This window comes from Daldinia loculata (genome assembly GCF_022478755.1).
Source record: "Daldinia loculata strain CBS 113971 unplaced genomic scaffold F4817scaffold_6, whole genome shotgun sequence".
Lineage (NCBI taxonomy): Eukaryota > Fungi > Ascomycota > Sordariomycetes > Xylariales > Hypoxylaceae > Daldinia > Daldinia loculata.
The window spans coordinates 144,344-157,995 of record NW_026054860.1 but is presented as its reverse complement, the minus strand read 5'-3'; the positions used below and the strand labels follow the sequence as shown (position 1 = coordinate 157,995).

The 13,652-nt window shown below is 48.5% G+C and overlaps 5 protein-coding genes across 5 annotated transcripts; 1 reads left to right on the top strand and 4 right to left on the bottom strand.

The window, feature by feature from the left end:
* Positions 1–53: 53 nt before the first annotated feature.
* On the top strand, positions 54–4,326 carry F4817DRAFT_312485 (phospholipid-translocating P-type ATPase; the record flags this gene model as incomplete). The annotated part of the gene is made up of 2 exons (XM_049300131.1): positions 54–3,823; positions 3,876–4,326. The coding sequence occupies 2 exons, from the start codon at positions 54–56 to the stop codon at positions 4,324–4,326; spliced, it is 4,221 nt and encodes a 1,406-aa protein (XP_049162357.1).
* Positions 4,327–4,607: 281 nt separating this feature from the next.
* On the bottom strand, positions 4,608–5,868 carry F4817DRAFT_237264 (uncharacterized protein). Its single transcript, XM_049298988.1, has one exon. The coding sequence runs from the start codon at positions 5,576–5,578 to the stop codon at positions 4,889–4,891; it is 690 nt and encodes a 229-aa protein (XP_049162356.1). The 5' UTR covers positions 5,579–5,868; the 3' UTR covers positions 4,608–4,888.
* A 39-nt stretch (positions 5,869–5,907) lies between these two features.
* F4817DRAFT_237237 (uncharacterized protein) lies at positions 5,908–8,035 on the bottom strand. The gene is made up of 3 exons (XM_049298986.1): positions 7,773–8,035; positions 7,034–7,705; positions 5,908–6,977 (listed from the first exon to the last, which is right to left on the bottom strand). The coding sequence occupies exons 2-3, from the start codon at positions 7,443–7,445 to the stop codon at positions 6,157–6,159; spliced, it is 1,233 nt and encodes a 410-aa protein (XP_049162355.1). The 5' UTR covers positions 7,446–7,705; positions 7,773–8,035; the 3' UTR covers positions 5,908–6,156.
* F4817DRAFT_237249 (uncharacterized protein) lies at positions 8,009–11,041 on the bottom strand. Its single transcript, XM_049298987.1, has 3 exons — positions 10,631–11,041; positions 8,422–10,567; positions 8,009–8,366 (listed from the first exon to the last, which is right to left on the bottom strand). The coding sequence occupies exons 1-2, from the start codon at positions 10,801–10,803 to the stop codon at positions 8,560–8,562; spliced, it is 2,181 nt and encodes a 726-aa protein (XP_049162354.1). The 5' UTR covers positions 10,804–11,041; the 3' UTR covers positions 8,009–8,366; positions 8,422–8,559.
* Positions 11,042–11,298: 257 nt separating this feature from the next.
* F4817DRAFT_326818 (uncharacterized protein) lies at positions 11,299–13,371 on the bottom strand. Its single transcript, XM_049301952.1, has 4 exons — positions 12,740–13,371; positions 12,543–12,686; positions 12,290–12,448; positions 11,299–12,225 (listed from the first exon to the last, which is right to left on the bottom strand). Exons 1-4 carry the CDS (start codon positions 13,059–13,061, stop codon positions 11,561–11,563), a joined length of 1,290 nt encoding a protein of 429 aa, XP_049162353.1. The 5' UTR covers positions 13,062–13,371; the 3' UTR covers positions 11,299–11,560.
* Between the last annotated feature and the right edge of the window lie 281 nt (positions 13,372–13,652).

The window sequence follows — 13,652 nt, the reverse complement described above, 5'->3', positions numbered from 1 at the left end:
GATGCTTTCGAAACGTTTTGCAATGTGGTTACATTCGCTTAAAACTGCGCATAATGCCTCAAACGTCTATAAATGTAGATTTTGACGTAAAAAAGAAGCAAGGCGTAGACACAATCCCGAAGGTAGCTCGGCAGACTCGGATGCGATTGGAAGCAATTGGAGAAACCGTACAAGAATGCGCCGCGCAATGGTACAAGAGATATTTGCTAGAGATAATCTTACGACAGAAGCCTTTAAACCCTTCAAAAGATGGGCGACACGTCCCGCTGCAAGTCGAGCAAGAACAAGTTTTAATTGATGAACGACGCGGCCAACCGTACATATCGAATGCGATCCGAACTTCGAGATACACCTTAATCGATTTTATACCGAAACAGTTGATATTTCAGTTCACACGGCTAGCGAATTTCTATTTCCTCTGCGTCGGCATTCCCCAGGCGATCCCGGGCTTGAGTACAACAGGAAGTTACACAACTATCCTACCTTTACTATTCTTTGTTCTCCTCACGATCGTTAAAGAGGGCTACGATGATTATAAGCGCCATCGGTTAGATAATCTAGAGAATGCGAATTCTACAAGGGTTCTAAGGCGGAAATCTCTAAGCATAGATGTCGTTTCGCCAGTTCAAAAATGGTTGACAAGTATATTTAAAAGTAAAAGCGCAGATATAAATTATTGGGACGACGAGGACGAGGACGAGGACGATACCGATGGAGACTACGGATGGAGACGAGTTGAGTGGCAGGATGTCAAAGTTGGTGATGTCGTTAAGCTAGTTCGCGATGAAGCTGTGCCAGCCGACCTAGTTCTTTTATACGCCACAGGAGAGAATGGACTAGCTTACATCGATACTATGGACTTGGACGGTGAAACCAATCTTAAGAGTAGGGAATCACTTCCGGATTTCAAAGATTGCCAGACTATTTCTGGCATTCGCAGCTGTCTGGCTGAGTTCGTCCTCGAGGACCCGAATCCTGATTTATACCGTTTCGATGGACGTGTCACAGTACGCGGCCGAACGCTCCCTTTAACGTCTAATGAAGTCATATATCGAGGCAGTACACTCAGAAATACTACCTGCGCCATTGGAATAGCGATTAACACTGGAGAGGAGTGTAAAATTCGCATGAATGCGAACCAGCATCCTCGTGCCAAGAAGCCGGCACTAGAAGCTATTGCTAACAAGATTGTCATTACTCTCGCCCTCTACGTTATTATTCTGACGGTCGGGTGCTCCATGGGTTACATCATCTGGCGGAGGTCTACCGAGCGAGCCTCTTGGTATATCTCCATGGCCACAGTCGAGTTCAAGCAAATCATTATTGGCTATGCAATCATGTTCAACAATGTCATCCCCCTCGCGCTCTACGTCACTCTCGAGATAACGAGGATTGGCCAGATGCTTATGTTAAATAATGACGTGGAAATGTATGATGAGGTAACTGATACTCCAGCTCGATGCAATACGAATACTATTTTGGAGAATCTTGGTCAAGTTAGCTACATATTCTCTGACAAGACAGGCACGCTCACGGAAAATGTCATGAAGTTTCGCAAAATGAGTATTGCAGGGACCTCTTGGTTACACGAAGCAGATATTCAGTCTGAAGAAGATACAGTGGCGACAGGTCTTGGTCTTACCGTTGATGCAGGAGTTGCGATGCCGCGCAAGTCCAGAGAGGTTGCCAGTGTGATTCACGAAGATATCGAACTCTATCCCCTATCGCCAGCAGCATCAAGTGTCACACCTCGGTCAGAAAGGAGGTCGTCGTCGCAGTGGAGATCAAGTGCTCGCCCAGACCATATGCAACCCGATGTTACAACCTCGGATTTGCTGGAGTATATCAGGTCGAGGCCGACATCGCCTTTTGCGAGACGAGCCAAGGATTACATACTATGCATGGCTCTATGCCACACATGCTTACCAGAGGTCAAAGATGGGGTAGTCGACTTTCAAGCTTCATCTCCGGACGAACTGGCGCTTGTCCGTGCTGCACACGAACTTGGATATTTAGTTGCCCACCGGTCCTCTCAGGCTGTGACCTTACAAATTGACAACGGAGATGGTAGCCAGAAGACAGAGGTTTACCAGATTTTAGATGTCATCGAGTTTAGTAGCAAGCGGAAACGCATGTCGATTATTGTACGCTTTCCCGACGGGAGAATTTGTCTCATCTGCAAGGGTGCCGATTCAATAATCATGCCTAGACTTAAATTGGCTCATTTAGCGATGCAAAAGGCAACAGAAGTTCGCAAGAGCGTCGAGGTGGAACGTGAATTACTTCGAAGGAGCGAGCAGTTAGACGTGAGAAATAGCTTCGGGGGGCGTCCAAGCATAACTTTACGACGGAATATCACAGGTAATCGAAATAGCATTACCGTTGCACAGCTCACTACACCGGTCAATATCCCGACGATCGTACGGAGCAGGTCCGTTGAAGGATCCAAAACGCGGCACTCCGAAGACAGACTTCGCCCGTCTTTAGGCATACGAACCACGTCTCTCGACGTAACCAAGACGCTATCAAGACTAAGCCCATCAACCCCCAAACCACCACCCGATAAGTTTGGGTTCCTTGATGATCCCTCCATACATGATGAATCAATAGTCTTCAGTCGATGCTTTAAACACTTGGATGACTTTGCTTCCGAGGGTCTACGTACTCTTCTGTTTACGCAAAAATTCATACCTGAAAGTGAGTATGAGACATGGAAAAAGGTTTATAATGAAGCAACGACAAGTTTAGTAGATCGTCAGGAAATGATCGAGGCGGCGGGCGAGTTGATTGAGCAGTCGCTCGACCTTGTGGGGGCGACAGCGATTGAGGATAAACTCCAAGTTGGCGTGCCAGAAACCATCGACAAGCTCCGTCGTGCCAATATCAAGATCTGGATGTTGACAGGGGATAAGCGCGAAACAGCAATTAACATTGCTCATTCGGCACGAATCTGTCGGCCAGGGTCCGATATATTCATTCTTGATTCCTCTAAGGGCTCGTTGGAGACACAGATTAACGATATATCTGAGGAAATTGCAATTGGCTGCACTCATAGCGTAGTTGTTGTTGACGGCCAGACCCTAGCGGTTATCGAGCAGTCGATGCGACTTACAGACCTCTTCTACACTCTTATCCCTTTAATCGACTCCGTCATCTGCTGTCGTGCGTCACCTGCTCAGAAATCGCTGATTGTGAAAGCCATTCGGCAGCGACTGCCAAGTGCTTTAACACTCGCTATTGGTGATGGCGCAAATGACTTGGCCATGATTTCTGCCTCTCATGTCGGAGTCGGAATCTCTGGTAAAGAGGGACTGCAGGCTGCTCGTGTAGCCGACTATGCCATTGCGCAATTCCGCTTTCTTCAGCGCCTACTCCTTGTTCATGGCCGTTGGAATTATGTCCGCACGGCGAAGTTTATCCTCACAACTTTTTGGAAGGAGATGTTCTTCTACCTACCAACAGCGATGTACCAGCGCTACAATGGATACAGCGGAACCAGTCTTTATGAGAACTGGAGCTTAACTATATTCAACGCACTGTTTACGAGTCTGTGCGTCTTATGTTTGGGTATTTGGGAGCAGGACCTCAGCGCGGAGACGCTTCTTGCTGTACCTGAACTATACGTACACGGACAGAAGAATAAGGAGTTAAACATCCCTAGGTTCGTACGTTGGATGGGTGCCGCGGCTACAGAAGGTGTACTAGTGTGGCTTGGGGTATGGGCCGCCTATAGCGTCTATGGTCAGGCCCGCGACGATGCACTTTTTGCTTTAGGCGACTTGGTATTTACGATTGGAGTAATATGGATTAACTGGAAAATCTTGTAAGTCTATATACATCTGCGCGCTGTGGCATCCTACTGACAAGACCCGTAGTATTCTCGAGACGCATTATAAGTCGGCGGTTGTTATGGGTGCTTTTGGTCTTACTCTGGCTGGGTGGTGGGCTTGGCAGGCATTCCTCTCAGGAGTCTATGCAGCGCAGCCAAGCCCCTACCCAGCCAGGCACGGATTCGAAGACACTTTTGGCCAAGACCCCCTTTGGTGGCTGACACTAATAGTCATGTTGCTTGTACTCATCTCGATAGAGCTGGTTTACAAGACAGTGAAACGCAACATGATCATCACAGGTACCTGGCAATGGCCGCCATGGAAACAAAGGAGCCCCGACGACAGCTTGGAGGAATGGGGTTTGGAGATTTGGCAGGAATTGGAAAAGGACCCGGCTATGCGCGAGCGGCTGCGAATGGCATGCATGGAAGAGGGCGAGGTCGAAGATGGGGAACAGGATAGCATTGACCCGGACGACATCATTAAGATCATTTGAAGGGAAAGCATATATTGGCGTTTTACGGATCTTCAAATTTATACGCACATGTATACCTATCTGCTAACAGCGGTTTAGATCAGGTTTCCATTGGATTTTTTTTAAGACATCTCAGGGGTTAAATAGGCATATATACCCATCGCGCTGTTCCCACGGATATATAGATCCATATTCTTATATGTATATAAAGTACTAATTCTCATATGTATGATTCATTTCAAATCCCGTCTTCTAAGTCCTTATGTGTGTGCAATATGTGTATATTGGTAATTTATTCGGATATAAGACGTACGGTAAGAAAGGGGGAAACTTGTACTAGCCACAACGAAACCTAGAAACGTTCAGAAACGAGTACTAGAGTCTCAGTTGAATGTCATATTGAGCATTTTTTATATTTCATGGAATATCATATCGTATGTAAAGAGCGATGCACACGTCGATTTCGTCAAGAAACGAGACAGTCTATCCGCAATAGGAGGTACTTAGCAAAAATCCCCTCCACCATCGGGGTATTCTTCACGTCCATCTTACACCCCGCCGTCTCATCCCACAATCAGCGCATCTAGCTACTCGCCTCAACCGTAGTGTTGCTCACATGGTTCATCTCCAGACCCTTCAATCCCTCTAGATCCTTCAACAGCGGAATAATCTTGGCGAACTCAGGGTGATCACGCGCCTTCATATGCGCCTCAACACTCGTCCACCCCAGGATCAAAACCAACGCACTACTCGGCACACCCTCACGGTCAATATCCCGCTCCACCGACCACCCCAGCGCCGTCTCGCCCGTCAACCCCTCCGCAAACAGCGTCATCCGCCGCGTAAACTCCACCACCGCGTCGGTCGTGCGCTTGCGCGCGTCCTCGGGGTAGTCCCCCGCAAACCAGATATGCAAGACCTCAGCGACGGGGGTCCTGCTGCTGGGCCCCGCGTTGTCCAGCGCGGCGACCGGGAACGGCGCAAACTCGACGTGGTACGGGCGTTGGGGCGGGGCGGTGACGGCCCCGAACACGCGCGCTTTGAACGGGGCGTACGCTTCCGTCTTTTCGAAGGCGCGGTGCGCGGTGACGGACTCCCAGTCGGCGAAGATGCGCACCGCGTTGACGTCTTCGTGCAGACGGGACGTGCGCACGCGCAGGCACCCCGGCTGCGCGGCTAGGGTGGCGGCGGTCGTCTCGAGGATGGAGGTGGCTTCGGCGGCGGGGAGGTCCGGCTTGAGGGTTAGGGAGATGAGTTCTGTGACGGGCGCCATGGCTGCGTTTACTTTTTTTTTTATGTTTGTGTTGGATCGATCTTATGCGTGGGCTTGTTCCGATGCTGCAGCAGGGAATGTTTACGAAAAGCAAATGTGATGTAAACTAGGAGGTAGGCTATGCGGGTGAGTTCATAAATGAGGGCGAAGTGAGGGGTTATATATATGTATGCGGCCGGAACTCCGGATGATCGCAGATTAAGTCGATAAGGGGGCCGTAATGGTGGTTGCGTCGTTTCAGGTAATAAGGCAAATTAGGGGGATTTAGAGAATTTAGCTTGCAATGGAGCAATAGATAGGATTTATCATTTCTATTAAACACTACCTATATTCAGAGTCTAATGATTACTAATTATTCCGAGGTATAGTATATCTAAGGTACCCACGGATAGGAGTCAATTGTGAACAAGACAAGGTTTAAATAGTAATGTCCTTACATAATTCCAAGCTAACCGGCTCCACGGAGAACTAAATACTTGAATCCATCACATATTTACATATGAATACTAATTACAGTATAAACGTTGAACAATCTACTTTCTCGGTTCGGTCCTCGCTACCCTCGTATCCTCCGCCTCTCAGAGCTCGTCTAACCAATCTAACAAGGGGTTCAGGTAATCGGTAGTCAACACAGGACCCGGCCCGGCCCCGTTCTCCTTAACCAACGGATAGAAGTCCAAGAAATCCTGCATGAATTCCATATAGTACATGAGAACGTACTTGAGTCGGGGTAATACACGGTGCTTCTCGGCGATTAGGAACCGGACGAGTTGGTAATCCCGCGGCCGGAGTGTTAACTCCAGAGTATTCCCCGGCGGTGGGTATCCGGGGAAAACGATGCCCCGTTCGTTCATGACTCGGATGGAACGGGGCACGATATTCTCGAGGAGAAGCATCTTTAAATTCGGGGGGAATCTCGTCGGGATGAGCTCCGGCAATGCGGAATCGTCCATGTATGCGCTGCCGAGGAGATAAATAGGGGGGATTCGAAGGAAATGCAGGTTTTGGAACCGAGTCAAATCCACGCCTTGATCCTCGAGAGGAAGCTTCCATCGCCAAGTAAAGTCCAGTATCCGCAAGCTCTCCTGAGCCGGGGCTAATAAGCTAGGATAGAGCCTCTCTGAGAATGGCAATTGATCGTTATGGCTAATCAAGAGATTCTGTAGTCTGGTCGTCGGAGATAAAAGTTGATTCAACGCTTCGTGGTCATACCAACATAATTCGATGAATAGCCCCTTTAAATCGGCATGCTGGAAATAGTCCACATCCAGCTTACCAAATGCGGAGAAGTCGATATAAGAAAACCGCACACGCCGCAGTTTTCTATGCCGAAACAACACAGCGTCATCCTCCTCGAGTTTGAAAGCTGCCCAATTCCCCCTCTCAATCGAGAAGGTCACTGTCATCGTTTATTAGTATCCATTTTCCTTGCATTTGATCACCAGCAAAACTCACAACTCTTCAAATTGGGCTGCTCCTTAACGAGCTGGTTCAAGGACCACCTCTTCTCGTCCTCGATACTCGGGGGTTCACCGCCGTGCTGCACAATGATGCTTTCGAGATTTGGGAACTTGATGCCCATGAGCTGCCGGTACGCAACCGGGTCGAACTCGTCGAGGACGAGAAAGCGTACCGCGCCGACGATATAAGGCCGCTTAAGCAGAAACTCAACCAGCCCACCGGTATCATGATCCGTGCCGGCCTTGGTGAACACTCTACGGTAAAGTAGCGGCTCTACAATCCCCCGCGCTTTTCGACACGTCTGCAAGGCCGAGGCCTGATCACGAACGCCAAGATATCGCAATATCCACCAATGGATCTCCAAGGGGAGACCGAGGAAGTAATCATGACCGCGCGTTGGCGGCATGATGGAACTCTAAAACGTATCAATCGTCAAGAGTATAACTACAAGAGTCATCCGCCGTGAATAGAACTATCCGTAGTTTAAAAGCAGGACGCCCGGGTTCCCCCCCCGCAGATCTAAGTAAGTGCACACATCCGACTATGCAGCAATTGGGGCGAGGACCATAAGCTCCGGCGCAGACGGTATTAACCTAGGTAGGTAGCCAGAACCGTAAAGGGGGCACATTGCATATTCCCCTTCGGGATCTACCGAAAATCGCCGTACTAAAAACCACGATCAGAAAGACGTCAAAAATAAGTTGCCGATTTTAAGTCTAGGTTAGCGACATACTCTTTTTTTATACACGTATTTTTTCAACAACCACAAGGAGTAAATAAACTCCTAAAAATTTATCTTAAGGAATTCATTCTATTAATTAAATTTTAATCTTTTAAAGAAATGAGGAATTTTCATTGAAAAACGGCAAAGTTATGTGAAATACAATTGTGCAAGGTAACTTATTAAAGGATTAAAAAAGGGCACTTATTTTGACGTCTTTTCTGCACCATGTGCTTCAAACATCGGATGATAAAACGCCTTTTAAATCCAAACCGTCCAACAGAACAGCATGTGATGTAATACCGTCAGCCTAGACAAAAACCCGCCGTGGTCCGGCTACCGCAGACGAGGGGCAGAAAAGAAGAAAAAAAAGGGGGGTCGAGCATTTACACTAGTATGATGATTGCATTCTGCAACGCACGAACTTCAATGACGTCATGACAGGTGGTAGACTGCGGCTACGCTATAAATAGAGACTAGGGTTAGACGAGCCAAGAGGCTTCGACAAAATTCCGGAATCCGGGGAGTCGTGATAGGTAGAATCTAAGCAACTAGTAGGAAGCGCAAAGTTAAAGAGGCCATCAAGTATGGCACATCGGCTAATCACTACCACTCGAAGTTAGACCGTACGTCCGTCGCTTTAAACAACGACAGTACATACGGATTCACAAAGCATTGCTTTTGGAATATTTACTACGAAGTACATATGTTCGATATACACTAGCCGCTTCGTGTTATTCAAACAGCTTTTTCGCTTACTCCCTAGCTTGAGCGCCAGTTCAGACTTCATCTGTAGCCTCTAGCTATCGCATTCGGCGGCTGGCTTCGCGGCTCTCGGCTTCTTTTTGCGCTTGCTACTCCCGGTGCCGGATCCCATCGGCGCCTCGCGTATCCACCTCGCGACCGCCTCCGCGCGTTCTGTCAGGATAGGGTACTCCCTTCCGTCATCTACAGCCCAGCGCTTAGGGCCGGCATGCGGACTAGGAACGCCGCCGTTGGTGAAATTTGCGTGGTCGGCTTCGGCTCTTCGCTGTCGAGCAAGAATCGCTGCTTTGAAGCTCGCCTCGTCGTTGACACGCTCGTCCTCTAGAGCCTCAATGATAGCTTGTTGCCGCATCCGCTCCTTTCGCTGCTCCTCAGTTTCGGCGGAGGGTGTGCCTCCGGTGATTGATAGGGCGTTGACGCTTGCGGTCGCGGTAGATACCCCGTTTGTCGACACGGGGATCGGCAGCGGGGCCGGGGCGCAGAGAGCCTCCCAACTCGATGAGAGTTCGATCCAGTTCTCCGCTCTTCGGAGGACCTCAATCCAATCCGCTCGAGCGGGAGACCTACTTGCCTGGAAAACCGGATAGCCATCGGCAAGACGAGCAAGCCGCGCGACCATGTGCGCATGGCGCTGGAGCTCTTTTGCCGAGGTTTGGATAAGGGTATGACATAGTAGCAGCGAATGTAGCGCGTCAGTCAGTAAGGGATGGTAAGTAACCACCTCGGTAGTTGTCTGAATCGACTCCGTAGTAGCACTGCCTGGAGATACGAGGACCGTCGAGGGATACGGCGGCAGGTCTGCGGGAGGTGTGGCTGAGAAAAGGGAGGACAGCTCGTATACCGTATGGCTAGGCGAGGTTCCCGTAGGGCTACTCGGGTCCTGAGATGCGTGGCGGGATTGGCTGTAGTACCTTTTGCTACGATGAGTCGCCTGATTTACCTGGCGACTAAAGTCATCCGATACCTCGATAGGTAGGTTGGGCGAATAGTGAAAATGCTTGAGATACTCCATGTAATCTCGTAGCGCGCGCTTCGCGTAAACACGTACCGCCTTGCGCACTTCTAACAACTTCTTGGACGGACCTTTGTTCTCCGGATCCTCCCCCGCTTGTGGTGGCGCCGAATCGCCATTGGTAGTGCCATTACTGGCCCCGTTCGTACCGTTCTGTGAATTCGCATTCTGCTCAATAGGTGAATCAGGGAGTGCAAGCGCAACGTTATCACAAGCCAGGGTGAGGTAGCAGCCAGCCCGCTGAAATAAAAGCTGTACTTCTATACTACTTGGTTGGTCTCTTTCGTCAAGAGGGGGATTATCTCGCCGCCGCCGAGTTTTCTGTTCGAGTTGCATAGACTCGTCTGATGCTGGTTTGTGCCGCGGTTGTTGAAGACGGTACACTCCCAGCGCAGACGTAAGATCACGAACGGCACCTTCGAAATCATCCTTGAACATTCGGACGATGGCACGAGTCCTCAGGGGCTCGCAATCAGACGGCCGTTGTCCTATTATAAGATCCAGTGCGCGAAAGTCTGTACATTCAGCCAGTTGCCTCGACGGGATCTTTTCGTGGAAGAAATGAACATAGTTAGCGTCAGGATCATCAGGTGCTCTTAGTAAAACAAGACTGGCGACATTTTCCAAAGTCGAAGTAGATTGCATCGTCGCCACGCTCGACGCTATCTCATCCAAATGATAGGCGCGCGACAACTTCTGGGTAGCTTGCTCCCGCATTCGGAATTTCCGCTCTGGGCTAAGTTTTGCGCCGGCATTATTCCCAAACCCAAGACCCAAGGCTTGCATATGATGCGCAGCTCCTCCCGCCAGCGAATTAGATAATGTCGAGGATGCGATGCCATTCGCAGCTCGTACAGCCAGATCCGTAGCGCCGTCCACGAGCTGTCTTATCTTCACCAGGTCGTAAAATACTGCTGGGTCGACAGGGCGCGGTAACGGCATGTAGTAGTTCGCATTAGCCAAGGTCTCGAGGACTTCGAGCGGTAGCTGCAGCCATGGTCCATGGAACGAGGATATGTAACGCCAGTGTCTGCGGTAGCGAATTATAAGCTACCAATATATACACACTTATAGTCAATAAGGTACAACTCACTTATTCCGGCAAATTACAAGCGCAGATGAGGAAGACGACGACGACGACTGAGGCGCAGGAGAAGTTGGCTTCTTTTTATTCGCTGTCGAAGGCGCTGTCGAGGACGCTGCAGTAGCTTGTGCCTCTATAGTAGGAGATTCGCCCGCTGTGGGCTTCTTGTTCTTTTTACCCATTGCGCATTGGTGGTAAACTTGTTTAGGTACTCCCAATAGAAATGTAGACGTAGTATATGAGGTGTGATTGATATTCGAATCGCTGCAGTATTTACACAAGAAGACCAGACAGTACTGGACAGGCGGGCGAAATACGACGATAATATATACCGTCGCAAATAGCAAAGTCGCAAATAGCAAAGTCTCGGCAACTTACAGCTATTTGCTTCTGAAGTTGAATTAACTACGAAAGCAGAACAGAAAAGCTCAATTGCGTCGGCGATTCGGCGTGGCGCGTCTATTTTCTTATCTAAAAGCTAATAAAGCCTATTACATACCTTTATCGCCACGTGATGACCGTTTTATTCCCTTCTTTGTCTTTACCACCTGGTGTATAGAGGTAGCAAGTATATTAATCAATCATAGACGTAAGTTAGGTACTATAGCATAGCAAGGACAAAGAGCTTAGGATTCTTCATTTTTCAAAAGCTTCTCATAACTAATCTTAATTACTCTCCCTGTCAGTCAACTAAAATGACGACTAGAAGTATAAGCGATGGTACCCGCTGTTAATAGTATCAATATCTATATTAGGTACCTATACATATACCTATACTATATAGAGAACTAGCCCCGAAAAAAGAGTTCCTTGCATGTTCGCTCTTAGGTAATAATTGAGAGTGTACTTTCAAGAGATATTCTAGTTAACTCCCCCTTAAAACCTAAGATCGCGAAGGGTGTGTAAGTTGAAAACATGTTGTACCACAACTTTATAATGTTAATTTCCTTTGATCTCTCTTTTCCACGCCTTCTTTACTTCTTCTAGGAGACCATCCTGCGTCAAGACGTCCACAGCAGTACCTGCGAGCGCCTTACCTACACGCAGACATCGCTCAAATGCAACCCTTGTTCCGGCTGCCTTGGCGAATTCCGGATTATGAGGTCCGTTCCCTCCCGGTCCCGGTGGAATCGCAAACCCTGCATTCAAGCTAGGCATAGCGTAACTTATATCGCCTTGGTCTGTACTAGCCATTGTTCGGCCTTCGGCCTCATCCACGCTGTCGTTCCCCGGAATGGGCTGCGGAGGCGAAAGTGCATTGAAATACTTTCGATAGGAAGCACCTAGCACCCGGTTAGGGACGTGGTCGGCGTAAGACTGCACATGAGTCATCTGAAGCCTGGCACCCGTTGCTGTCGCTCCAGCTTCAAAGCAGGCATCAACCTTCTGCTTCAGTTCTTTCACCCTCCCCTGTGTGTTTGCGCGGGTTACGAAATTACCGGCCGTATATGCATGGATCACATTCGGCCGCACCCCACCATCCGTAATATTCCCCTGGATGACATCACCAGGCATTGTTTGCTGACGGAGGACGGATAATGCATTGTAAGATGTGATCAACGCGTCAAGAGCGTTGATGCCCAGCCAGGGACTTGCTGCTGCGTCTAAGATACTTAAATCAATATTACCATTCCCAAGTGTATAGGAAGACAGTTCGAATCAGCTTACGAGCCTCGCGGCCGAAGTATTCGACCTTGAATGCGGTATACGCAGATGTCCGCATCAGGGCAGTGTCTTTGGTAATGCCAGGATGAGATATCAAATTGATATCGACCTTGTAATCTCGATAAGCCCCGGCTTTCAACAACTTGATCTTGCCGCCACCTCCTGTAAAAGATCAGAATATATCTTTTATACGAGTGATATTTATTTCAGAGGTCCGGGTCGAGGAGATGATATCAGTCGCCCAAGTCTTCCTTACCTTCTTCCGCGGGGGTTCCGAACACGACGACTTTCCCACTCAATTGATGTTCCTCCATTATTTTAGCTGTCGCCAATCCACCTGCTACAGATGCGGTAGCAATGAGGTTGTGACCACACGCATGTCCAATGCCATCCAACGCGTCTACACACTTAGTTAGACTTCTTCGTATCACTAATTAATTCGGCTTGACACACCCATTTCAACGTTGAAGGATACAACTGGGCCCTTCTTCCCGCTATCAAACACAGCAACCCAAGCTGTAGCTAAACCATATGCAGATGGCGTCACCTTCCATCCTGGCCTACTGGCCATGAATTTTGTCAGTGTCTCATGAGCAATGAATTCTTCATAGCCAAGCTCTGGGTTATCATGTATCTTCTTGTTGACTGGCCACAAGTCATCTGCAATGCTGTCGATGAATTCGCTAATCTCGCCAAGATAGCACAGCTTGGACTGAGCGAGGTCGGCGTCCTCGTGGGTAACGAAGACAAAATCGTCGTCGAACTGTTGATCCATCTTGCCAGAAAAATCCTTAGAAGCCTAGTCGTCGCCTGTGAGAATACACATACATAAGAAATATGATGGATAAGGTATATTGAGTAAGTATTTGTGAGCATAAGCCGAAGCTATTAAATAGATGAATCCGTGAACCTTGAGGTCTCCAGACTTCGAAGTTCCAATTAGCCTATCCTATCATCCGCTAACTTCTAAGTTACATAGGTTGATGCATTCAATGTAACGATCAAGGTTCATCAGGATCAGTATCACTTATCTATACGGATTACAGGGTACATATCTACAGTACCTCATAGGGGCAGAGGGGGGGGGGGGGGGGGGGTAATGCATGTAGCTACCCTGTAGCTTACCCCACACATGCAGCGTTCAGTGAGTGCTGCTTGCTAGGTACATATGTACTTCCTATCTAGATCAGACTATTAACTTGGAAGTCGCGAAGCAATCACCTACAGGCTACGAGATAATACAAAAATACTTTCCCTTACTTATCTCTTAGTTTTTTTTTTTGTTACACATCGGAGTCGTCCGATGAATATCTACCTACTTAGGGGATGGCCTACTTAAATCAGTATGAAAAGACCAAGTTTCGTT